Here is a 24,061-nt window from a genome sequence, read left to right as displayed (position 1 = left end):
CCAGTTTAGTTTTAAATCGCCGATTTGATTGTTTTTGGGTTTGGTTAGTGTATTTAAGGAAAAACTCAACGCCCTTGTCTTGTTTTAGCCGCTTTCCATTCCCCAAAGAGTTAGAAGTTTTCCTGTAAGTTTTTTCAAGTTTTTTGGAGTTCATGTGAGTGGAGATATGAGAGGCTAAGGAAGTAAGAGGAGCTTGCTGTGGTCATGTAATGTCTTCAAACTGTTTTATTTTAATTATTACAAATCTTATTTGGACCTATATGTGTAATTGTAAATCCATATATAAGATAGTATTATTTATTGCTCATTAATTAAGCTTTACAAGGAGAAAGTGGAGAACCGCATAAACAATCGTTGCCGCCAAAGACGCTGGCCAAGAACTTTGTAGCTGGAAGCTTTCCACAAAGATGGTTTTGACTCAAGTTGAGTGTTTGCAGCCCAGCCACCGAAACGGGCACCTTTCCATATATCAAGTTTCTTGACAGATCCAAGCTTCTCAACGACTTGGTGAACTTTACCTTCCCAAAGTCAAACCGAAGTTTGTTTCCTGACATCTTGAACTCCAACAAAGCTGCTGCGTGGTTCAGGAAACTTGCTGGACTCCCTGAGATATCATTTTCTGAAAAGTCGACGTAATGCATAGATTCGGTTCTCACTGGCTTCCAATCTTCGAACCTCATCTTGATTCCACATTTAGCAAGCTTCAAATTGTATATTTCAGGTGACAATGTTACCCATTCTGGAATCATTTCGAAATGATATTGGTTGTAGGAGAGATCTAGAGAGCCAATGCCGTCGACGAACTTCATGGCAGGGAATCTACCGGTCAGAAGATTGTGGGAGAGTTTGAGATGGAAAATACTAGTCATATTTGCGAAACTAATCGGCACGGCCCCTGAGAACCGATTCCTCGAGAGATCCAATGTGGAGAGCTCTCCAAATTTCGATAAATAGTTAGGAATTGCCCCTGAAAGATTGTTCTGGCTCAGATCAAGGAACGTGACAGTTGGTGCAAGCGATGCAATCGACGTAGGAAGTTTTCCAAAGAATTTGTTGCGGGAGAGATCCAGACCAAGAAGCTTCGTCATAGATTTGAAAATATTTGGAATGGTTCCTGAGAGGCGGTTGGCGCCTAGATCGAGCCAAGTTAACCGAGTCAATTTTGATATCGAACTCGGGATCGGACCAGTGAACCTATTGTTATCCAGAGCTACATCTTCAACTTGGCTTAGCGCGCCGATATTGGCAGGAAGGGGACCAGAGAGATGAGTATGAGAGATGCGAATTAGGTTTAGGTTTGGTAATTTGAAAAGGAATTGAGGAAAAGATCCAGTGATCTTGAGATAGGTGAAGGAAACTGACTCGAGGTGCTCAAGTCTTGCCAACGTCATTGAGATATTTCCCCAGAGAGAGCCTCCGCCACCTCCGTATATTCGCAGTTCGGTGACGCGATCCCCGGTGATGCAAATGACACCCATCCAGGAGCAGCATTCAGTTCCTTTCTTCCAAGTGCTGAGAATGCCCAAAGGATCTCGGGTTATACCGGCTTTGAAAGCTAAAAGACCCGTTTCGTCATCGGGATGGCACGTGGCAGCTCTAGTTGAAGTTAAACAACTGATAGAGATAACGGCGGCAAAGATGAAAATAGTGAAGGAGCAAGAGTTCATGGTGGTTGTGTGGTGAGACACTACTGAGACTCAGAGTCTCAGAGAAGAAAAACGCAGCCTATTAATAAAGCACAGATCTAGAACTTTTTCTTTTCGGGAGAATCTTTTATTTCTTGCGAAACAAATTACTGTTTCAAAAGCGTAATTTATTTCTTGTAAAACAAGTTACATAACTTGTACGTAAGTAGCTATTACTTTTAATAACTGCAGAGTCAAAGTTTAAAATCGATCCATTCGTATATATATATATACTAAGTGATACCCCGTGATACAGCACGGATTATATATTTTGTTAGTTACTTTTTTGTAATTTGTATTTTTGTAATCTAGTTTTTTATTTTGATTTATTTTTTTGTTTATATAGTGTTTATTTATATATTTCGAGTTATACAGTAAATTAGAAATCCTAATAAATTAGTTTGTAGAATGTAGCTTTTCACGGAAACAGATACACTGCAATATTGGATAGTAGTTTTGTAGTAAAATGCATTTGCTTGATAGGTGGCCGGTAATACACAACAAAATCAGCCGTAATAGCTCAATAATTTTGATCAAGCTAGGGATGCAATGGTTAATAACCAATTTTCATTGCATAAGTTGTATAAAACTCTAAATTTCATAAATGTAAACTGATTGGTGCTGGAAAAAAACAAAAAATTGATTGTCGTTGAATAAAATAACTCATAGTATATAAGAATGTAGTTTGGATATAGGAAAGTATAGCGTAAATCAATAACTTAATTAATGAAATAAATAATCCTTACAATCAAAACATAGTTTGAGCGAACGTATTAGAAAAGTAAAAACAAAAAACAAAAATGATTAAAATTAAAATTTTATGCTTGTGTGTTTCGGTTTTTTGGTGTTATGAGCTATGTTGAATGAGCAATATTTATAGACCTATAAGGAGATCCTAGGGTTGTAGGTGAGTGATTAGCAATATATGGAATATGCGAGTAATATATCAATGATTAAGAATATGCAATATTGGTTTCCATTTGCTATTAATTATATGATTTCCAGTTTCCATATAATCTAAATCGAAGATGTAATTAAGATATTCTAGTTTCTATAATCTTAAAATATTGAATGTTGTTTGATTTGTTTAATTAGCATTGAAGATCGAGATAATTTTGGGAACAAAGATATGGAAAGATTATCCTGATTTATGCTTTATTTAGGATACTATTATGGTTCTTAGAATCACAAAATATTCCTTTTTAAAGATTATTTGTTAAGATCGAATCTCGGTAATTAAGGAAATATCCAAATTTTTGGTAATTAAAATTTATGGTTTTCATTTAAATATCTTAAAGGAAAATGAAATCAGAGTGTTTGCCTATAAGAAATAATTCTGTTTGGGATCTTAAATAACTAATCTTGAATGAAATAATATACTGGATCCGAAAAAGATTAATCTGGAGTACAAACAGATCCGCGGGTTTTTTTCCTTCTGTTGTCGGATATTTTAGGATCCGCGTCCTGACCCATAATTTTTTAAGTGATCGATCGAGGATATAATGGTCATTTGTCAAAAACGAAACTATAGGTTAATTAGATTAAATTTTGTGATTCTCTAATCATTTTTAATGAAAAACTTACCAAAACCAAGTCATCGTCCATTTTAAGTCTAGTGAGTAATTCTGCTTTAATAGTAGTATAGATTTTGCTAAAATTATCATGTCGTTTTCAGTTTAGCAATTTTTTTTTCTTTTTTCATTGGGCTTTATTAATTTATTTTATAAAAGTCACGTTTCAAGTGGAAACGGATTATTACCGGACCTTTTGCATGTGGCTGTAATAGTGGTTTCCGTAATTAGAGGTCAATTATTATCATATTCGAAAATCGAAATAATCACTACACGTTAGGCTTGATAGCTTTCTTATAGTTTCTCTGCTCTAATTAAGCGTGTAATTTCTTAATTATATCATTCATTCTGAAGGATCACACATTTTACATGTGTTCGTTTTTCTTTTCTTAATGTTTGAATGTGAACACATGTTACACATCCATGTGTTTATATATCCAAGAGATATGATATATTTGAAATCCAGATCTTTGACAAAATAAAGATATAAATTTTTAAAACTCAAATTATATTGGGACAATAAGGGTCTTTACTCACGTTCTTATAAAATAAAAAAACAAAATCTGTATACATCATTGTAAAGTTAAAATCTAAACCACTTTTTTATAAACCAAACTGAAAGATAATTTCATTTTAGTTAATTGTAAAATCTGAACATAAATAACCTCATTTGTAAACCCAAACTGATATACAATTTCATTCTAATTGTAAAATCTAAACCCTAATCACCTCATTTATTATAAACCCAAACCGACAAACCGATTCATAATTTCGTTCTAATTGTAAAATCTAGACCCTAATTCTCATTTATAAACCTAAACCGATATATAACTTCGTTTAATTATAAAATCTAAACCAAGCTAACATTCAACTTTCATTCATTAAAAGTATACATACAGTAATTTGTTTTCTCAACTTTTTTTTTGCTTTTTAATTGAATTTTGATTTATTCTTTTCAATGAAATATTATATAAAAGATTTTGATTGGTTGAAAAAGAAAAAGTGAATAAAAGAGTTCACCCCTAGGGGTGAATATAAGGGGGGTGTATTCAAACCATGATTTTGGAGAATTTGATGGGATTTAGGAAATTTAGAATTTTGATAGATTTTAGGGAAGTTCATATGATTTTCTGTAAAATTCTTTCAAATCCCACCTAAAACCATGAGATTTGGATTTCTGTATTTTTAACTAAACAAATCCTCCAGAATCCTAAAAATTATTAAAATCCTAATCCACAAAACTGTTTTGAATAACAGTGGATTTTAAAGTAGATTTTTAAATCATCAGTTCAATAACAAAGGATTTTAATGGATTTTAAAGTAGATTTTTAAATCATCAGTTCAATAACAGTGGATTTTAATAGACTTTTTAAAATCAATGATTGAATAACATAGAATTTGTAAATTTCACACAAATCACTTAAAATGTCAAATTGAATACACCCCCTTAAGTATTTTTCATTATCTTGATAGGCATTTAATGAGTATCAAGATAATCAAAGGGAAAATTGGATTACATGGAATGAAATCAAATTTGGTTTAAAAACTTAAATCTACACAGCTTTCAAGTGTTAACTAGATAAAACTAAAAGTTGCTCTTTAATTTGGTTTAATTTTGTTTCTGGGATATTCTTGTGAATAAAATTTGAATAAATTTGGTTCTAGATTCCAGCCAAAAAAAACTTGGTAGTAAATATTATATTTTAAAAATAGAACATTACATTTACCTTTAAGTGTAAAAATGTTTTCTAAAAACTTACAACTAAATTAATTAACTTTAAACCATCAACTCTCAAGTATAAATCGGTCATTGCCCAGACAGATCCCTAGTTAATAAAATGGATGCAAAAAGAGGTTGAAAAAATATTCAACCAATTTTCACCATTTGCATTAAAGAGGTTAAAAAAATAAACTAATTATACAGCAAAATTATTCAACTTGTTCATTCACTTTCTTAGAGATGAATGGATTTAATGATATTCAACCTAATTTTATTCAACCTAATATTTTCAATTTATTCGGTTTTAAATAATAATTTGCACCCAAAGATTTATCTTTTAGTAAACATAGACTAAAAGGTAACTTATAAACATTTATTGTCCAAATATTTTTCATCAATTCTCAAATACATTTTTTTCGGTTATGTAACGAGTCAAAATGATTATGTATTACAAAAATATGTTTTTTCGGTTATGTGATTAGTCAAAATGATTATGTATTACTAAAATATGTTGAGACATGGTGATGGGATCCATAATTATAAATATTGAAAAGTGAGTTTTTAATACATACTAGGTAACAATCCGCACTATGTGCGGGGTAAATCAATTTAAATAACATTATTATTCTAGAACCAATATATGTTTGTATCAAACATAATATATAACTAAAGTTTTCTATTTATTTATTCAAAGCTGTATTTTTTCGTATAAAAATGTTCATCCGTGAAATCTTTGAATATGTAAGAGGTTTTATGGTAGAAAAATATTGATAAAATGTTACTATTTATTGCAACATGTCTTTTGTGTGGTTTAAAAATCAAATTCATATCTCTTATATTTTATTTTATAATCATAACAATTTTCATGTTTCTTATGTAATCATAACAACATATACTAAATTAATCGGTAGTTTAATTATTTAATTTTATTATATGTTAGTAACAATCGGATTCTAAACTATATTTTCTAAAGATAATCTAATTTATTGATTTATTTTTTGATTAGACTATTTAAATCTTTTGAGTTAGTCGGGTTTTTAATATTTTCTATAAATGACAGATTATTACCAAAAAAACCATTATGAAAAATTAATGAAATTCCAAAATCAACGTATTTGTGTAAGAATACATTTCACCCGTGAAATATGTGAAAGTGGTAAAGAAGAAATTTATAAAATGTTACAATTTATAGCAATCTATCTTTTTGTGTGCTTTAAAAACATATTTATATTTATGGTTAATTGAGTAACTATAACAATTTTGCATAATCTAATAATCACTCATTTTAAATATATTATGATTTTTTTTTGGGTACTAAGTTTATTTCTCATGTTAAGAGTTATTGTCTCATTCCTTTTTAATAGCACATAGATTAATACAATTAGAACGTATATTCCTATTCGGTTATCAATATTTCCGTTTTTAATGAAAATCACACTAAATGTTGAGATTAATTAGTTTACATACTTTGATATATATAAATAATCACACATCATGATATCCCCTAATTTGTTGTCATTTGTATATTTATTTATGAATATATATAAATCTATGTTTATTGGGAATTAAGTTTCTTTTAATGAGTTGGAGATAATTCAAGGCTAATATACTTCTTTTTATAATCCATTTTAAAAACTATTGGAAGCTTGTTATTTAAATTATTATGGTAATAATACTAACATAAAAAATAACATATTGTTTTTATATGATTTTGCTAATAAGTTATATATTCTTTATTTTAGTTAACTTTATATTAATTGATATGTTTTATAGCCTTTTTAGAATATTTTACTTATATTAATTTCTTAAAATCAATAGAACTTTTGACTTGTATATATTTGTAAGTAAATTTTAGTGAAATTTTACCATAAAATAAAATGTAATTATTTAAGTAGTTTTAATATGTGATATTTAAATTTGTGTGAGAAATGATGATATATCTAATTATTATTCAGTTAATTTATTTTTTTTGAAAATATAATAGCATGTTAATGTAATTAAGTAAAAAATTTAAGGGTATTTTGCTAAAAGTTGCAGCGAGCTCTCTGGCGACGACACATTAGTTTTCTTAAAAGTGTGCTTCTCTATTAATATATAGGGGATTGTTTTGGGGTAATTGGATGATTAGACCCGACCGTATAAAATAATGACATAAAAATACCAAACCGAGCATGCCAAGTTGTATATATTTTGGGATTAGATGTTTTGCCCAGATGTTAGGAGAAAGGATTATTTTTTATTTTTTGGTAGACAGGAGAAGGGATTATGCCTATTAAACCAAAGTTCTTGTGGAAGCTCCAAAGATGAGTTGGATTTGGATAAGAAAAGAAGTTGTATGAAGCTAACGCCACTATATATTGAACCTGTAAAAAGTTTATATTAGATAAGAGAAAAGATATAAGATCAAAAGAGAATTCTAGTGGAGAAAGGTGAGGATCTTTTGACCTCCCAAATGAAGCTGGATGCAACCATGTACTTGAAGTACCATAATGATGAGAAAATTCTTAGAGACACATGTTAGCAATTTCATTCTAGTCGGGAGGGATACCACTACTTCTACGCTCACTCGGTTATGTTGGAGTTTGTCCCAAAACCCTCATGTTGTCACTAACATTCACCAAGAGATCAAAATAAATCGACCAAGAACCACCTGTGACCCCGAGAGGCTGTCTTAATTATGATTCCATGAAGTTCTTGAACAAACTAGTTAAAAGATTTAAGAACAGAACTTTATAAAAGAATCACTCTCTTTTATTATTATGTTTAGAAAATCTCCTCTCAAAACTAAACACTTAGAAGCTCTCTCTTAATCTCATGGCTTATGTCATAACTCAACATAGCCTTTTTATATCAAAACAAAAATCCTAATCCTATTAGGAAAACACCAATATTTAGATTACTCCTAAATATTATTTGAGCTTATCTTCTCTCTTATTCTTAACAGTCTTTTGTAAGAATAACTTGGGCCTTAAGGTTCAAAGCTTATCCAACAATCTCCCCTTTAAGCTTTGAATTACACTTTGCAATGTCTTGAACTCCTAGCAGTCTTCTCATTTCCAGAAACTGTACTCTCGCTAATGCCTTGGTCAATGCATCCGCCTTCTGATCAACTCCAGGGATGTGATCAACGTAGATTAACTCCCTCTCAACACATTCACGAATAAAGTGAAACCTCTTGTGAATGTGTTTACTCTTGCCGTGAAAAACAGGGTTCCTTGCGAGAGCAATAGCTGCCTTGTTGTCGACATACAACATGATTTGCTTGCTTTTCCAACCTGTAATTTCACTCAAGAGATCTCGGAGCCAAATTGCTTGCTTTGCTCCTTCTGTTGCAGCCATAAACTCGGCCTCGCATGATGACATTGCGACTGTGTCCTGCTTCTGCGAACACTAGGTGATTGGTGTGTCCCCAAAGAGAAACAAGTGACCTGTTGTGCTCCTTCCATCATCTTGATCAATGTTGTGACGACTGTCACTGTAACCTATGATTTCTTTTAAGCCACCACGTTTGTACTTCAAGCCATATGAAACTGTTCCGCGTAGATATCTCATTATCTGTTTCATAACTTCACCATGTGACTTGCGAGGACTTTGCATATATCTACTTGTTATCCCTACTGCAAACGCTAGATCAGGACGTGTATGCAACAAGTATCTCAAACAACCAACATTCCTTCGATATCGAGTTGGTTCTATCTCTGCTTCTTCGAGAGCTTTGGAAACCTGCAGTCCGAATTCCATTGGAATCAAAGTCGAGTTACAGCTCTCTAAACCTGCTTCCTTTAAGATTCTTCTTGCATAACCCTCTTGTTTGATAGTGATCCCATCTTCTTCCTGACTCACTTCAATGCCTAGGTAGTAAGTTAGCTTACCGAGATCAGTCATTTCAAATTTTGCAGACATACCTTCCTTGAACTCTTTTATTGCTTTAAGATTGTTGCCTGTCACGAGTAGATCATCCACATAGACAGCAACTAGAAGCAGATTACCATCCTTTGATTTTCGATAAACAGAAGTCTCCTTAACACACCTCTTGAAACCCATCTCTTTCAAAATTTGATCCAATTTTGTGTTCCAGGCTCGTGGAGCTTGTCTTAAGCCGTACAAGGCTTTAGATAACTTGTAAACCTTGTGTTCCTCCCCTTTGATCTCGAATCCTTCTGGCTGATCAACGTACACTTCTTCTTTTAGCTCATCATGTAAAAATGCAGTTTTTACATCTAAGTGATGTATCTCCCATCCATCTGATGCAGCCAAGGCAATTAGGAGTCGTATATTCTCTATATGAGCTACTGGTGCGAAAGCTTCTCTAAAGTCAATCCCACTTTCTTGAACATAGCCTTTTGCAACTAATCTTGCCTTGTGCTTACTAATAGAGCCGTCTGCATTTCTTTTGATTTTAAAAACCCACTTGAGTCCTATCACCTTCACGTTTCTTGGTTTGTCAACGAGAGTCCACGTCTTGTTTTTATTAATCGAATCAATCTCTTCTTTGCAAGCAATCCTCCAAACTGTTTTGCCTTTAGCTTCCTTGTAAGAACATGGCTCATCGTTGATCAGGAACAGGAGTATTTCACTTTCAATCGTCGACAAAAGCACATAGTCCTCTAAATGCTTCGGTTTTTTGGTTTGACGAGATGTTCTTCGTAGAGGCTGTTGCTGTTCCTATTGTTGCGAGTTCTGAGTAACAATTATTTCATTGTCACTGTTGTTTTCTTGCGATGATACACTCTCTGTTTCATCTTCTTCATGATTATCAAAATCATTATTTGTGACAACAGGTCCTTCTCCAGCATCCTCCACCTCTCCCCATCGCATGTGAAACATTCCTGGCTCCCTATCCGTCTCTGCAACTGACGTATTCCAAGGCCATTTAGATTTCTCGTTAAAAACTACATCTCTGCTTACCACTACCCTTCTAGTAGATGGATTAAACAGCCTATAAGCCTTTGAACCTGGCTCAATTCCAAGGTGAACTAGTGACTGTGATCGATCATCAAGTTTTCTAAGAAGTGCACCATCAATCTTCGCATAAGCCATACATCCGAACACTCTTAGATGATCTACGTTAGGCTTCCTTCCTCGCAAGCTTTCATACGGAGTGATGTTATTTAGAGCTTTGGTTGGTACTCTGTTTATCAGGTATGTAGCATGGCGAACACCCTCTCCCCAAAGGTAATTCGGAATCTCCATTGCTTTGAGTAAGCTCCTAGTCATCTCCATTAACGTTCTATTCCTCCTTTCTACCACACCGTTTTGTTGGGGGGTGTAAGGTGCAGTCAAATTTCTCTTTATCCCAGCAGATATGCAAAAATCATTAAACTCTTTTGAAGTAAATCTCCCCCTCTATCTGTTCTAAGAGTTTTAATGGCTCTCCCAAGGTCCTTTTCTACAACACTTTTGAATCCCTTGAAGCTTCCAAAAGCTTCACTTTTTTCCTTGATCAAGATTGACCACATATATCTTGAAAAATCATCAATGATAACAAAAACATATCTGTTATTTGCTAATGTTGCAGGCGATATAGGACCGCAAAGATCCGCATGAAGCAGTTCCAGAGGTTGTGAGGCTCTGAATAAGGCAGCTTTGGGAAACACTTGGCGGGTCTGCTTACCAACTAAGCATGATTCACAAAGCATCTTCTCTTCTCTAACCTCTATTAAACCGTAAACCATCTTTTGCAGGAGCATAGCTTTGATGGTTTTAAAGCTAATATGCCCCAGTTGAGCATGCCACTTCCACGTATTATCTTCAAGTCGAGTGAGTAATGATGTTGGTCTACCAATTTTGAGATTTACCTTGTATAACCTATTCGTGACTCGCATTACCTTCACAAGAAGCCTCTCACTTGGATCGTGAACTGTAAGGTAATTGTGTCTCATCTGAACATCACACCCTATCTATGTTGCTTGTCCTAAGCTGAGGATGTTGCTCTTCAAATCAGGGATAAAGTAGATATCAGTCACAAGAACTTGCTCACCATTCTTGCTTTCAAATAAGATTGATCCTTTGCCTTCTATTTCCACACATGATCCATCCCCAAACTTTACTTTACCTTTAATTTTCTTATTGAGTTCTGCAAAATAAGTCTCATGTCCAGTCATGTGGTTAGACGCTCCATTGTCTAATTACCACATACCCTCTTCTTTACTGTAGTTTTTCGGGATGAGCTTATCTTCATTGAGAAACACAACCTCGTGTAAATACAAAGTCTGATCAGCTTTCTCTATCTCCTCTGTTTCAACCTTATTCGCTTCTTGCATCTTCTGTAGTTTTTCGGGACAAGAAGAAGCATAGTGACCAACCTTGTCACATATAAAACATGTTATCGTTTTCTCCTTTTTCTCCTGGGTTTGGTTCTGATTTGTGTGGTAATCAGTTCGATCTTGACTGTTATACCTTCCTCTGCCTCGTCCTCTGCCGCGTCCTCTGTACCCTCTGCCTCCACGGTCACGGCCTCTACCTCGATAGTTATTAAAGCTTTGAGGGTAGCTAGACTGAGTTTGTTGATCGGATTCTGCAAACAACAGCTTTCCTTGTGTTTCTTCTTGTTTATCTTCTCCTTGTACCCTCTCCTCAAAAGCTTTAAGTCTTCCAACTATCTCTTGAAGGCTTGTAGTATTGAGGTTCAATACTTATTCTAGAGAGGCAACAAGATGAATAAACTTATTTCTTGGCACAGTGTTAAGAATTTTCTTCACCATCCTAGGCTCATCGATTACTTGTCCGAGTGACGTCGCTTGTGTTGCGATTTCCATTAGTTTCCCAGCAAAACTATCAACCTTCTCTGAATCACTCATCCGTAGTTTTTCAAAATCAGACATTAAAGTATGTAATCTAGCTTCCTTAACACGGTCAGCTCCCATGTTTCTCGATTTAATTGATTCCCAAATAGCTTTTGGCGAATCAAGGTCTCCAACTTGCAGTATAAGAGATTCAGGAATTGATTGAAACAACAAGGCTATTGCAACATCATTCTTATCTGCATCTGTAGAACCTGGTTCAATGGTTTCCCAAACCTTTTGAATCCGTAGTATAACCTTCATCTTCATTGACCAAACTGTGTAGTTTGAAGATGTGAGTTGCGGACATTGAATCGAGACAGATTTTTCAACATCCTTTTGTCGTGTATTAGTAGCCAGCTCGCTCATGTTGAATCAATGATCCGGTCCTTTGGATTTGATTCACACCTCGCTCTGATACCAAATAAAAGATTTAAGAACAGAACTTTATAAAAGAATCACTCTCTTTTATTATTATGTTTAGAAAACCTCCTCTCAAAACTAAACACTTAGAAGCTCTCTCTTAATCTCATGGCTTATGTCACAAGTCAACATAGCCTTTTTATATCAAAACACAAATCCTAATCCTATTAGGAAAACACCAATATTTAGATTACTCCTAACCTAAATATTATTTAAGCTTATCTTCTCTCTTATTCTTAACAGTCCTTTGTAAGAATAATTTGGACCTTAAGGTTCAAAGCTTATCCAACACTAGTGTATTTATGTGGTGTCTTCTATGAAGCAATGAGACTTCACCCTCCGGTTCCATTCCAGCGCTTGTCTCCCATAAAACCAGATGTGCTTCCATGTAGACATAGAGTCGCCCCAAAGTTTACAAGAATCTCATAAAATCACATTTTGGTATAATATTTTTTTCTTTTGTATATATTAAAATCACCTAAACTTTACTAGAATGAGTAGAAACTCATATAATCACATTTTATTTTCTTTTTTAAAGAATAGAAAACTCTAAAACACAATCAAATCTTCTAAAAACTAACTTAAATCTTTCAATAAATTTAAAATATTAAAATTTTATCAAATCCTTAAAATATCAAATTCAATATCTCTTTTTAATTAGGGTATCAAACTTGAAGACAAATTTGCACATAAAATCTTTAGAAAAATAAATAAATAAAAATGAAGATACAAAGTGATCCAAAGAGATAAGAATAACATGAAACGTTTTAAAACGGCAAAAAAAAAACCCATGTCTCGGTGTATATAACGACGAAATTGACTTCAAAATTTTCTTTCTTTAGTCATCTTTTTTGTTAATTTCGTTTCAATCATTACACAAAAAAAAGTATGGAACTTCAAGTCCGTCTTCTCCCCACAATCTTCTTCTTCTTCTTCTTCTTGACAATTCTACAACACTCTTCTTCTGCTCGGATTCTTACAGTCTCCAAGCCTGATAGACATGACTACGCCGCTAGTGCTCGTTGGCTCGTCTCTCAGAACATCTGGGGTGTTCTCAGGTAACTTTTCAAGTTTCTCAAGTTCTTAGGATGAAACAAGTATTGTGGCCTATTAAAAAGCAGTTTTAGGACTTATTTTAGCAGATTGAATCCAATTCTTGATAATAGATTGAATCTTTTTTGAAAATGAAATTGATAAATGGGATATATTTTACATAAAGTTTGTAGCTTTTTTTACAAGATTGAATCCGATCTTTGATGATTTATATGGATGAACGCTGTTGGGTTCTTGAGATTGGCTATGGATTTGGTTCATCAAGCTTTGATCTTTTTGAAATTGAGATTTGATACAAAGTCAAGTACTTCAGTTATCAATTGTTGGGTGTTTTGAGGTTTGGTATAGTTTTACTTCATCAAGATTGATTCTTTGGAAACCTTATTAGTATAAGAGATTGTTGGAAGAGTTTGTGTTGATGAATCATTAAGGTATTGTGAGTATAACAATGGTGGATTTACTAATTCTTTTTTCGGTTATTGTATTACTCTTGCAGCACACTATCCATTGATCATGAAGGCGCTCCCTTCGGGTAATCTTTTTTTTTTTTCATGAATTTAAATCACAATGTCTTTTTTTTCGGTGTTTGTGGTTTTACACTTCAAAAGACATATGGGAGCTTGACATTATTGAAATCTTGGTCTCTGTTTTGCAGGAATGTTGTATCATTTAGTGATGGATTACCCGAGAAAGGCAGCGGTATACCTTACTTTTACTTAACAACGCTTGATCCAACTGCAAGAAACGCACTAAAAGACCAGAGAGCTTCACTTGCGATCAGTGAATCTCCCGTTGGAACTTGTAAAAGTGATCCAATGAATCCTACTTGCTCTAAACTAACCCTTACCGGAAAGGTACAGTACCTGTACATGACAGCAAAGAAATCGAGTTTTCTTACCAACATGATATGGTGTTTTTAACATATGGTTTGGTCTTTATCTTGTAATGTCTCAGTTGCTGCTATTGGATGGAGGATCTGAGGAAGCACAAGTAGCCAAAAAAGCTTTATTCACAAAGCATCCAGAGATGATTGGTAATCAAATGTTTCTCTCAACTCTAAAGATACAGAGTCAATGATGATTGTATGATTGTGTGATGGTCCGTTATATCTGTTTTTTGTTTTTTGCAGATTGGCCTGTGGATCATGATTTCCACTTCTTCAAACTCGAGATCACCAATATATTTCTAATCAATTGGTTTGGTGGAGCTAAACCTATCACTGTAGATGAATACCTTCACGCCAAGTCGTAAGTACAATGCGTGAACCCCTTTATAAAAAAAACATCGGTAATCTCTGAGAAACCGAACCGAAACAATGAAAATTTCGAGTTTTTACTATGTTTGTTTCGCAGTTGATCTCATAGCTCTTTTTAACTGTTTTCAGGATCAAAGTCGCTTCCTTATTACAATGAAACTCACCGGAATAAAGCAAACGGTGAAGCAAGAAAACTTATATATTGGCAACACAACAATAAATTTATATTTGTAACTGTTTCTTTGGTTACAATAGATGTCAAAATCTCTGTAAATTACTTCATACCAAGTTCAAGTTCAAAGGTATCCAATTATTTCGCTATGGAAAATTTGGTTACATTCAGTAATTCATGTTGATAAAAAAAGTCTGATGGTAGATAACACTCGAGAAAATGTTAAACCGATGCTCGAATTCCGGTAATTTCCGGGTTGAGGATAAACACGTCAATGATCAGTTTATGCAATTGGACCAAATTAATTAATATTGAACCAAATTTGGAGTGAAACTCGAACCAAATCAGAATTTTTATGGCAACTGAACCGAACTAAAAATTCATCAACTGGAAACTGAGTCAAAATCTCAAAAGTCCCTAACAAAATTCTGACAATTTCAAAACTCTCTTTTTTAAAACTGTTTTCTTTTTTCAATTATTTTTAATTCCCGAAACTGCTATTTACTTATGATACTCTAGAAAAAACAAAACAATTACATTGAAAACCTGGGTTTAGTCCATCCACTCAAGATCTATTGGATTTAATCCAAAATATATATAAAAAATATATTTCAAACAAAAACAAAAATATAAAATTAAACTAAATAAATTTTTTAATTACATTGTCTTCTTCTTTTTCTCAAACTCTTTTCACTTTCTTCGATTTCAACGGTAGCTGCGATGAACAACGACAGCGGGTGATCTTTGGAACCAACCTGGAAAGAAGAAACGATGGCTCCATTCTTTCTCTTTCATAACTCGATCCAATCCCTAAAAATAAATCAAGAAAATTTTGAAATTAAAACTGCAATCTCAAAATCGATTTTGTGAAACTTGAGCAAATAGGTATTTTGTTAAGGTGTTCAATTGATAAGGAAGATGGGTCTAAAATACAAGTTTTGGAATTATAATTTGTGAATTCTGGGTTTATGTTTGTATTTCAATTTCTGGGTAAAACTAGTATAACTAAGTAAAACTAGTATAACTAGTTAAAACTAGTGTGATCTTGAAATATTAGTAAAACTAGATAAAACAAGTAAGATAAAATGGTTTCAGCAGCGTTCACACCGAATGACTCAACGACGATGAACAGAGCAAATATACGTTGAACAAATCAACGGCGAGTGATCTCTGTAACCAATTTCTGGAAGAAGAAACGGCAGTGATGAACAACTCAACAATAAGAAGAAAATCCAGAATGACGGCGGCGATGAACCAACTCGGGAAGAAGTACAAGCCAACCGTGAGTGGCTCCATCGACTCAATGATAAGTAGTTGGATTTGGTTGAACAAGTAGAACTAAATAAAACTCATTCGTTTTGGTTACAAAGAGATTCATGATTTGTTTGTTCTGCATCTTATTCAGAATTGAATTTCTGGGTTTTAAGTAATACTAGTATATATAGGTATAACTAGTATGTATTTTTATGTAGATAAAACTAGATAAAACTAGTCGTATTTTATATGTAATTAACCGTTTGTTGCAGATACAAAAAAAATAAAACCACATGTGCAGCTGAAAGAAAAAGTTAAAAAAAAATCTGAATTGTACTGCCACGTGTGCAATATGTGTGTTCACACTTAGTGTTCACACATAGTTATACCAAATATAATAGTTTTACCAAAATTGCAAATAGTTCTACTTTTGGGGTTTTTTTCCATTTAATTAGTTTTACTTACTCTTAAAATTATATATTTTAGTTTTACAGTTGATTAAAGTCTATTAACATATAATTATGAGTTTTTTATGCATTCATATGTTTAAAACCTACAATTCTATAACTTTGTCATCTTAACTTGGTTATTATTTACAAAGTGACATTAAAAGTATAAAGAAACATTTGTTTAGGTTCTTACATAACAACCCAAAATTCATATATTTTTAAAAATTTCATTCTTAGTAAACACTTAAACATTACTTTTGACGTTTACTAGTACACACATTATTATGTTATCTTTAAAATCATTTTATGGATGTTCAATTCAGTTTTACCAGTTTTATCTGTTTTATTTTTGTTATAGCTGTTTTACTTTGTTATGACAGAGCAAATATACACATCAAGAGAAAGAAAAATCAAACATTACTAGATTTTAAAAATAAGTTTTACGATAGTTGTGACATAACCAAGAAAATAGTAGTGCAAACCAAAAGATCAAACATGAATCAAACAATGGTGTTAAGTGCAATTTCATCATCCTTTGAATGTTGCTCAACTGTGACTTTCAACAAACCCAAGCTTCCTGTATATCCTTGTTTTTAATATCAACAAAGTTATATTCATCACATGTGTCTTGAACATTATACTATATATGCGACATTCACAATTAAAATGTATGTTGACGTTCTCTCCCACTGTATCCTGCCAAAAAAATTCTAAAAAAACTCAATTAGTAATACTACTAGTTTTACTGGTTGTACTACATTAATATGTATTACGAGTTTTACTAGTTATACTACATTTACTAATATTACTAGTTTTATCAATTTTACCCAGTCGCGATAACTGAAAATTGAATGGTTTGGGGTTCTAATCTCTACAATTCACAACGATTCAACAGTGAAATTCATTTCTTATCAACTAAATAGCTCAATCGACCCATAACCCATGGTAAAATACCCAATTTGCTAAACATCTCAAGCAAAATCTGAACTAAATTTCCAAAATTCAAAATCTAACCCTGTTCATCAAGAATTTTATTTTTATTTTGAAGAATGCACTTGTATTTTGAAGGAAAGCTTTATATAACTCGAAAAAGGTGAAGAAACGGTGGCAATGGAAATTGTGATGAAAAATCGCCGGCGGTGGAGAGCTCCGGCAAAAACGACGGCGATTGAGGAAGAGAAGAAATCGATACTGAATTTTTTTTGGTTTTTATTTTTGTTTTAAAAATAAAAATAAAATAAAAGAATTGAGAAAGGAATGAAGAGCATTTTGGTCTCAACATATTTCATTAAATGAGAGAAGGGTATGGAGGGAGATCAGAGATTTGTAAAAAATTTATAAAGACTTTTGAGATGAATTCTCAACCAAAACTCTGGTTTTTTTTTCCATTAACAATCCAATAAACCAAATTCATCGAAAATTTGTAATTCCACTTAAATTTATTTAAACCGAATTTAACCGAAACTTTAAAAATAGAAAGAAATCAAGCATCAATCGGTTTGATGATCAAGTTACGGTTATTTCCGGTTTGAGGATAAGCTTTTAGTATCATTTTTTTTTTTTTTTGTCTAGAGTCTCTGTGTGTGAGTGGCGAGCATTGGTTTCTGGAAATTGAACACACAAACAAAAATATCTGAAAAATTCGATCTTAAGCTGATAGATACAAATCCCCAAATTCAAGAACACAAAGACACGAAAACTTCTTCGATCTTCGAATACCCCAAGTAAAGAAAATAAAAGCTCCATGAATCTTCAAGCCGCTTCTTGTAGTTTCGGATTCGTTTCGAGTCCACTTGGCGTCACTCCCGGAACTTCGTTTCGTCGCTTCGTAATCCGAGCCAAATGTTAGTTTTGTGTGTTTTCAATCCCTAAATCTTTGTTTCTCTTTTCGTGATTGAGATTGAATTCTGGGGGGATTCAATCAATTGCTTTTGCTTTTTTTGCAGCGGAACCTTCGGAGAAATCTGTAGAGATCATGAGAAAATTCTCGGAGCAATATGCTCGTCGCTCTGGGACTTACTTCTGTGTTGATAAAGGTGTTACTTCTGTAGTCATTAAGGTATAATAACTATTTATTTATTGGGTTTTGTATTGAATCTTGAGATTGAGGTGGTGGCTGAGTCTTTCTACTTGTAGAGACTTATTGATGCTTAACTGTGTGAGTTTCTTTTTTTTTTTGTTGGGAGCAGGGGTTAGCTGAGCATAAAGATTCGTATGGTGCACCGCTTTGTCCTTGCAGGTGAATCTTTGCTTCTAATTTGGAATGTTTGTAATGAAACTGTGTTATGGATTACAAAAGACTGATACTTTGTTCTTGTGTTGATGCAGACACTATGATGATAAAGCTGCTGAGGTTGGACAGGGCTTTTGGAATTGTCCTTGTGTTCCAATGAGAGAGAGGTATGAACTATCTTCATCTTGGCTGTGTATTAGGCATTGTGTTTTTGTGTGTCTCTGTCCTGTTATCTACTTAGAACTAAGCATATAAAATTCTTGGGAAGCATCGATTGGTTATATGTTTAAAGGTATAGATTTGACTCAAACTTCGTTGTGGTTGTTAGAGGGTTAGTATTTAACAGAAGGCTCTTTATTAGCAAATGGAAGTTACACTTATCATAGAGGTTACTGATGCTCTTTATTAGCAAATGTAGTTTGCAACAGTTTCCAAACCAATTAAAAGAAAACTTGTGCTCTCTTGTAAACTCTTGGCCTAGGTGGCCCTTTTTATCCAAATTTTGGTACACCACAATTTAAGTTCCTTAGTATTTTTATAGGGCTTATTTCAGGAAGCAAAGCTGATTAGTATTTGTATCCGGTATCGGTTATTTCTGATAATACTTGTGTTTTACATCTTGAATCTCATTTGGTTCATCAGGAAGGAGTGCCATTGTATGCTTTTCTTAACTCCTGATAATGATTTCGCCGGAAAGGATCAGGTGAAGTTTCAGATCAATATACTTTTTTTTTTTTTTTTTTGTTACCAAGAACGGTGGTTTCGTTAAACTTGGGAGATCTAATTCTTTTCTCTTCTTGGTTTTGTACAGACGATTACGTCAGAGGAAATAAAAGAGACAACAGCTAACATGTGATAAGTGGTTCTTGTGTTCGTCACCTCTGTTCTTTTAGGTCAAGTGAGATATATATATCTCACTTCAAATGCAGTCTGTACATCGATACCCCAGAGCATCTTCTTCGTTCTTGTGTACAACAACTATTTCACTCTCAGATACATACTTCTGTATGGATCTTTTGTTTGCAAAACTATTAAAAGCAATATAAAAGGATCTAACTTTACACTAAGTCTTCATTAGGTTATGTTTTTGGCTTAAGCGATGTGAAAACATCCTTAACCAATCCACAAGAAAGGAAAAAATGATAGAACATTAATAAAATCCAACATCTACCCAGACTGTATAAGAAGAGCCAATCTATATACTAAAAACTGTTTAAATCCAATCGAACATGTTCCCAAACCAATTTCTTTATTAAAACATTTGGTTCAATATGATAATATGATACTCAACGATATCATAAAGATTACACAACTTTCTCTAATCTTTTTCTTTAGTAAGCCAGATGGAATCACTAAATAAATCATAGATGCTGTTTGCTGGATTTGGCGAAGTCACAACTCCACAAGATAGCAGCGATTCAAGATTTGCACCGAATGCGCCCATGTAACCACAGCGCCCATGTAACCACAGCAATCTGAAATCTCTGCAATCTTCATTATTCAGTTCAAGATATTCAACTGTTTTGGAAGTACTATCCCATTTAACTCCAGTACGCAATGAAAACGATACCAGCTCCTCCAAGTTTAGCTTAATCCAAGGTAAAAATAAGTTTAAGAAATTAGTTTCAGTACAAAATAAATAAATAAATAAATCTCATGCACCGTATGTACTAATAACCTGGTAGTAGTAATGAGACAAAGAGACAATTTGAGTGGTAAGAGAGTTGAACAACAATATATAGTGCTTTTGGGTGTGAGACCACCATGACTTGCTAATTAATGGCGACGACATCGACATTGGTTTACCAGAGTTTCTTCTTTCACGCATCTCTGCCAATAAATAATCATCACCAAACGGAGTGTTGAACCTCACAAGATAAACTGGGATTTTTTTTAGTGTGCAACACTTATCATCGCCATTGAACCGAGGTTTTCCCCTGTATATGTATCTATGGTGGACAAACACGGTGATATGAGTTTTGATGCCTAAGCAGCGGGAATCACGCGGGGAAGGAACAGCAGACCGCCATGAGCTGCAGACGGATTGGAAGAGGACAATCTCGAAAGATGTCTCTAGACGACCAACAATTAGTATTAGTATGTCTCTCGGAAGCACCGACCAATCTGCCATGGTTAGATTCGATGGGAGCTCGAGAGCAATACTTGAAGAGGTAAGGAAATTGAAAATGAAGACATAGGAAAAAGAAAGTAGAATTTCACATTAAATATTAGAAACTAAAACTATATATAGGAGATTTTTTTATGAAATAAAGAAAGATATCTTACTATATAAAGCCAAAGAAAATGAAGAAACATATCATGGTAAAAAAATTTGTAGTTAATTTATCTTTAATGATTACTAGGTGCTTCTCCACGCAACACGTGGGTTGTGGTGTAGTTGGCACTTTCTTGTTTTTTTTTTTGGTTTTTTGGTTTTCTCTTTTGTATTATTTCGTTTTAATTAGGCATATACGGGCTTTACCGTCACTTTTATTTATACACTATATGTTTATACCATTTCGTTCAGATGTGTATAATTGTGGCGTTTACTTTTTATGAATTATGAAGATGTTGTTTCTTGCTTTTGAGGATCCAATCTTATCATTGACTGATATCGTTTCCAATACATTTATTATATTATAGATTTTCTAATTAACTGCTTATGTAAACCCTTCATACATTGATGTTGCAATAATAAGTTATTTTTTAAAAATATCTTCCGTGTAAGTGATTATGTTTGTATGCCCATGTTTTGGTTTAATATCAATAAGATCGTTTCTGTTTTTCTTTAGTTGGCTTTGAAACCAATATTGAGTTAAGCAAATAATGGGTCGAATTATGGTGTTAATAAGTAATATAAATTCTTATATATATATTGTATATATGTGACTATAAATTTAGCTAACTAAAAAATTATATAATATTTAAATACAATCTTGAACATATATATATATATTTTTTATTTGTGGGATGAATGTATGAAATTATTGGATAGAAGTTATTTTTGAGTTAAATGACCTTTAATGTCTTTAAAGTGAGTTAAATATTAATAAATTTTTATATGTGTCTTGACTTTTTTTAAAAGGAATACCAAGTGTTTCCTTCCAAATTTGAAGTGATATAGTATTTTACTTTTCTTATATGATTTTATGAATTTCAATGTAAAAGTTTTTCAAAATAATAAGTACACTCACTGATTGAATTATAAAATTTGGAGAAATGTTTATTTCGTTTAATCATCTGCTCTTTTAAATAAATTAAATAAGTATGTTGTTATTCCTACAAATAGGACAACATATATTATAGTTTAACCATGGAGTTAAGCAATGGAAATGGAACTTGTGATTGCAATACAAAATGCTTATATGTTACACACTGATCGTTTAAAAATGAATAGGAACATCTAATTCTCAAATAAAGTTGATTGTTTTGTTAAAACCAACATATGTGAATTTTAATTTAACTATGCAAATTTGAAAAATAAATATGAATAGATTAGAAAGGCAAGAAATATAAAAGAAATATTTTTTATATAAATAAAATAAAAATTGAAAATAATGTTAAATATATATAATATTTTCTACATTAAAATATAGAATCAAACTCTTACAAGTAGAGATATAACAACATTTGATATTGGTAGGAGAGGAAGAGAGAATGTTTACTATAAGATGGTAATCCAAATTAGATAATGGAGATGAATCTTTAAAAAATATAACAATGTAATATCTATATATATATAATACTTTCTAAATTAAAATATAGAATCAAACTCTTACAACACATATGAGATATAACAACATTTGATATTGGTGGGAGAGGAAGAGAGAATGATTACTTATAAGATAATAATCCAAATTAGATAAAAGAGATAAATCTTTTAAAATAAGAACAATGTAAAATATATATCATGTAGTCTCTAAAATTAAAATTTAGCATTAACAATTTACAATGATATTTCATTTTTTTTTACAACCCATACAACAAAAATAAGAAATCAAAACAAAAAATGAAAAATGATTTGAGGTATTGTAGAAGAGAATGAGATAATGTGAAAATGAGATAGTAAAAGAATGTCAATATGAGAGAATGATAGATTGAGAGAATGCTTATTTATATGATAAAAAATGATGGAAGTTACATTTAGAACTATGGAGTTATAATAGTAATTTATTGTGTTTGAATAGAATTGAGTGGTAGAATATGATTAATGCATAATTTATTTTATTTTCAGTTATAATTTTATTTTAATGTGTGAGTTAAATGTATTGTGTTTATTGGATCTTAAATATTGTTTAAAGCAATTAGAAAGCAAAAAAAAAAAAAAAAAACATTAAATGAAAATCAACCAATAAAGAGAGACCAAAACCTTACTTTTATATATATGATATATTGCTTTAAACTTTGAAATGAGAAATATATTATAAACAATAATTTTACATGAGAAATATATTAATTTAGCCAACCAAAATATGAATATAAGTTTAGCCAACCAAAATAAATAAAAAATATTAAAATTTAACCAAAAATAATTTCTCTTGAAATATAATAAGTTAGTAGGAGGAATGAATTAATGTACAATTATTGGATAGGAGTTAAATTTGAGTTAAATGGAGTTACATGTCTTTAATTATAAATAAATATTTTAATTTTTTATAACCTAAAATAAAAGGAATTCTAAGTGGCTGAATCAAAATTCACATGATTTGGTTGTTTGTTGATATAAACTCAACACTTACACATAATATTTCAAAATAAAAAATATTACTTTTTAAGTGACAAACTAAATTAGTTTTCTTATAAAATTATATGAATTCTTCAATCTCAATAATTTTTAAAATCCCAAGGATAACTTATATTTTTTTGGTTTTCACTCATCAATTTAATTTATAGTGCTAGATTTCATACTAATGGTTTCATCTTTAGAGAATTTAGTGAAATGATATTTTTAAAATTATATTTTATTTTTATATTTAAGTTCCAGTTGAATATGTTTTGTTTTTTGGATCATTTTTTATTTTGATTAAAGACACAAAAAACCAATTGTTTAATTATGTTCTTTTTGTTTTCAAAAACCTCAAATCATAAAAAAATATATATATATATATTATAGAGAATTTGTTAAAAATGCCCCTTTTGATATATTCCTTTTCAAAAATACCCTCTTTTCTGGCCATTTTTATTTATGCCCTCTTTTAATTTTTAATGACCATTTTACCCTTAGATGAAAATTATTTTATTCAATAAAAAGAAAAACAAAATTTTCCCGCCAAAAAATTTCCGACATATTTTCCCGCCAAAAAATTTTCAAAAAAATGTTCCCGCCAAAATTTTTTTTGTCAAAAAACTTTTGATAAAAAATTTCGAAAAAAAAAATTTTCCCGGCAAAATTTTTCCCGCCAAAAAAAATTTACAAGGTTTTTAAAAGGTTTTATAAGGTTTCTACCTTATAAAAGCCTTATAA

At 32.0% G+C, this 24,061-nt stretch overlaps 5 protein-coding genes across 6 annotated transcripts; 2 read left to right on the top strand and 3 right to left on the bottom strand.

The window, feature by feature from the left end:
* Nucleotides 1–210: 210 nt before the first annotated feature.
* LOC104747144 (uncharacterized) lies at nt 211–1,685 on the bottom strand. The gene has a single exon (XM_010468720.3). It carries the CDS (start codon nt 1,665–1,667, stop codon nt 312–314), a length of 1,356 nt encoding a protein of 451 aa, XP_010467022.1. The 5' UTR covers nt 1,668–1,685; the 3' UTR covers nt 211–311.
* A 9,191-nt stretch (nt 1,686–10,876) lies between these two features.
* LOC147926897 (uncharacterized) lies at nt 10,877–12,127 on the bottom strand. Its single transcript, XM_087487232.1, has 3 exons — nt 11,643–12,127; nt 11,116–11,588; nt 10,877–11,052 (listed from the first exon to the last, which is right to left on the bottom strand). The coding sequence occupies exons 1-3, from the start codon at nt 12,125–12,127 to the stop codon at nt 10,877–10,879; spliced, it is 1,134 nt and encodes a 377-aa protein (XP_087343358.1).
* Nucleotides 12,128–12,940: 813 nt separating this feature from the next.
* On the top strand, nt 12,941–14,817 carry LOC104747146 (uncharacterized). Of its 2 annotated transcripts, none has more exons than XM_010468721.3 (6): nt 12,941–13,239; nt 13,731–13,766; nt 13,890–14,088; nt 14,189–14,267; nt 14,364–14,481; nt 14,619–14,817. In XM_010468721.3, exons 1-6 carry the CDS (start codon nt 13,070–13,072, stop codon nt 14,644–14,646), a joined length of 630 nt encoding a protein of 209 aa, XP_010467023.1. In that variant the 5' UTR covers nt 12,941–13,069; the 3' UTR covers nt 14,647–14,817. The 2 variants fall into 2 exon arrangements, with proteins under 2 accessions (XP_010467023.1, XP_010467024.1); XM_010468722.3 differs by having other exon boundaries at nt 14,364–14,521.
* A 3,115-nt stretch (nt 14,818–17,932) lies between these two features.
* On the top strand, nt 17,933–19,664 carry LOC104747147 (ferredoxin-thioredoxin reductase catalytic chain, chloroplastic). Its single transcript, XM_010468723.3, has 6 exons — nt 17,933–18,208; nt 18,311–18,423; nt 18,554–18,603; nt 18,693–18,764; nt 19,240–19,300; nt 19,409–19,664. The coding sequence occupies exons 1-6, from the start codon at nt 18,109–18,111 to the stop codon at nt 19,451–19,453; spliced, it is 441 nt and encodes a 146-aa protein (XP_010467025.1). The 5' UTR covers nt 17,933–18,108; the 3' UTR covers nt 19,454–19,664.
* A 150-nt stretch (nt 19,665–19,814) lies between these two features.
* Nucleotides 19,815–20,809, bottom strand: LOC109129122 (F-box protein At2g16300-like). The gene is made up of 2 exons (XM_019236761.2): nt 20,276–20,809; nt 19,815–20,185 (listed from the first exon to the last, which is right to left on the bottom strand). The coding sequence occupies exons 1-2, from the start codon at nt 20,726–20,728 to the stop codon at nt 19,916–19,918; spliced, it is 723 nt and encodes a 240-aa protein (XP_019092306.1). The 5' UTR covers nt 20,729–20,809; the 3' UTR covers nt 19,815–19,915.
* Between the last annotated feature and the right edge of the window lie 3,252 nt (nt 20,810–24,061).

Source organism: Camelina sativa, chromosome 15, assembly GCF_030686135.1.
Source record: "Camelina sativa cultivar CO46 ecotype springtype chromosome 15, ASM3068613v1".
Lineage (NCBI taxonomy): Eukaryota > Viridiplantae > Streptophyta > Magnoliopsida > Brassicales > Brassicaceae > Camelina > Camelina sativa.
Note: the sequence above shows the minus strand (reverse complement) of the source record. Positions and strands in the feature narration are given on the sequence as shown.

What these genes read in the sequence shown, in the direction of transcription:
- LOC147926897 (XM_087487232.1), bottom strand. Translation starts at nt 12,127, where the DNA reads ATGAGCGAGCTGGCTACTAATACACGACAAAAGGATGTTGAAAAATCT. An exon ending in AACACTGTGCCAAGAAATAA is followed by an intron (nt 11,589 to 11,642) that starts GTTTATTCATCT and finishes CAATACTACAAG; the next exon opens with CCTTCAAGAGATAGTTGGAA. An exon ending in AAACTACAGTAAAGAAGAGG is followed by an intron (nt 11,053 to 11,115) that starts GTATGTGGTAAT and finishes CTTATTTTGCAG; the next exon opens with AACTCAATAAGAAAATTAAA.
- LOC104747147 (XM_010468723.3), top strand. Translation starts at nt 18,109, where the DNA reads ATGAATCTTCAAGCCGCTTCTTGTAGTTTCGGATTCGTTTCGAGTCCA. An exon ending in CTTCGTAATCCGAGCCAAAT is followed by an intron (nt 18,209 to 18,310) that starts GTTAGTTTTGTG and finishes CTTTTTTTGCAG; the next exon opens with CGGAACCTTCGGAGAAATCT. An exon ending in ATTTCGCCGGAAAGGATCAG is followed by an intron (nt 19,301 to 19,408) that starts GTGAAGTTTCAG and finishes GGTTTTGTACAG; the next exon opens with ACGATTACGTCAGAGGAAAT.
- LOC104747146 (XM_010468721.3), top strand. Translation starts at nt 13,070, where the DNA reads ATGGAACTTCAAGTCCGTCTTCTCCCCACAATCTTCTTCTTCTTCTTC. An exon ending in AAAGCATCCAGAGATGATTG is followed by an intron (nt 14,268 to 14,363) that starts GTAATCAAATGT and finishes TGTTTTTTGCAG; the next exon opens with ATTGGCCTGTGGATCATGAT. An exon ending in GAATACCTTCACGCCAAGTC is followed by an intron (nt 14,482 to 14,618) that starts GTAAGTACAATG and finishes AACTGTTTTCAG; the next exon opens with GATCAAAGTCGCTTCCTTAT.
- LOC109129122 (XM_019236761.2), bottom strand. Translation starts at nt 20,728, where the DNA reads ATGGCAGATTGGTCGGTGCTTCCGAGAGACATACTAATACTAATTGTT. An exon ending in TGTCTCATTACTACTACCAG is followed by an intron (nt 20,186 to 20,275) that starts GTTATTAGTACA and finishes CCTTGGATTAAG; the next exon opens with CTAAACTTGGAGGAGCTGGT.
- LOC104747144 (XM_010468720.3), bottom strand. Translation starts at nt 1,667, where the DNA reads ATGAACTCTTGCTCCTTCACTATTTTCATCTTTGCCGCCGTTATCTCT.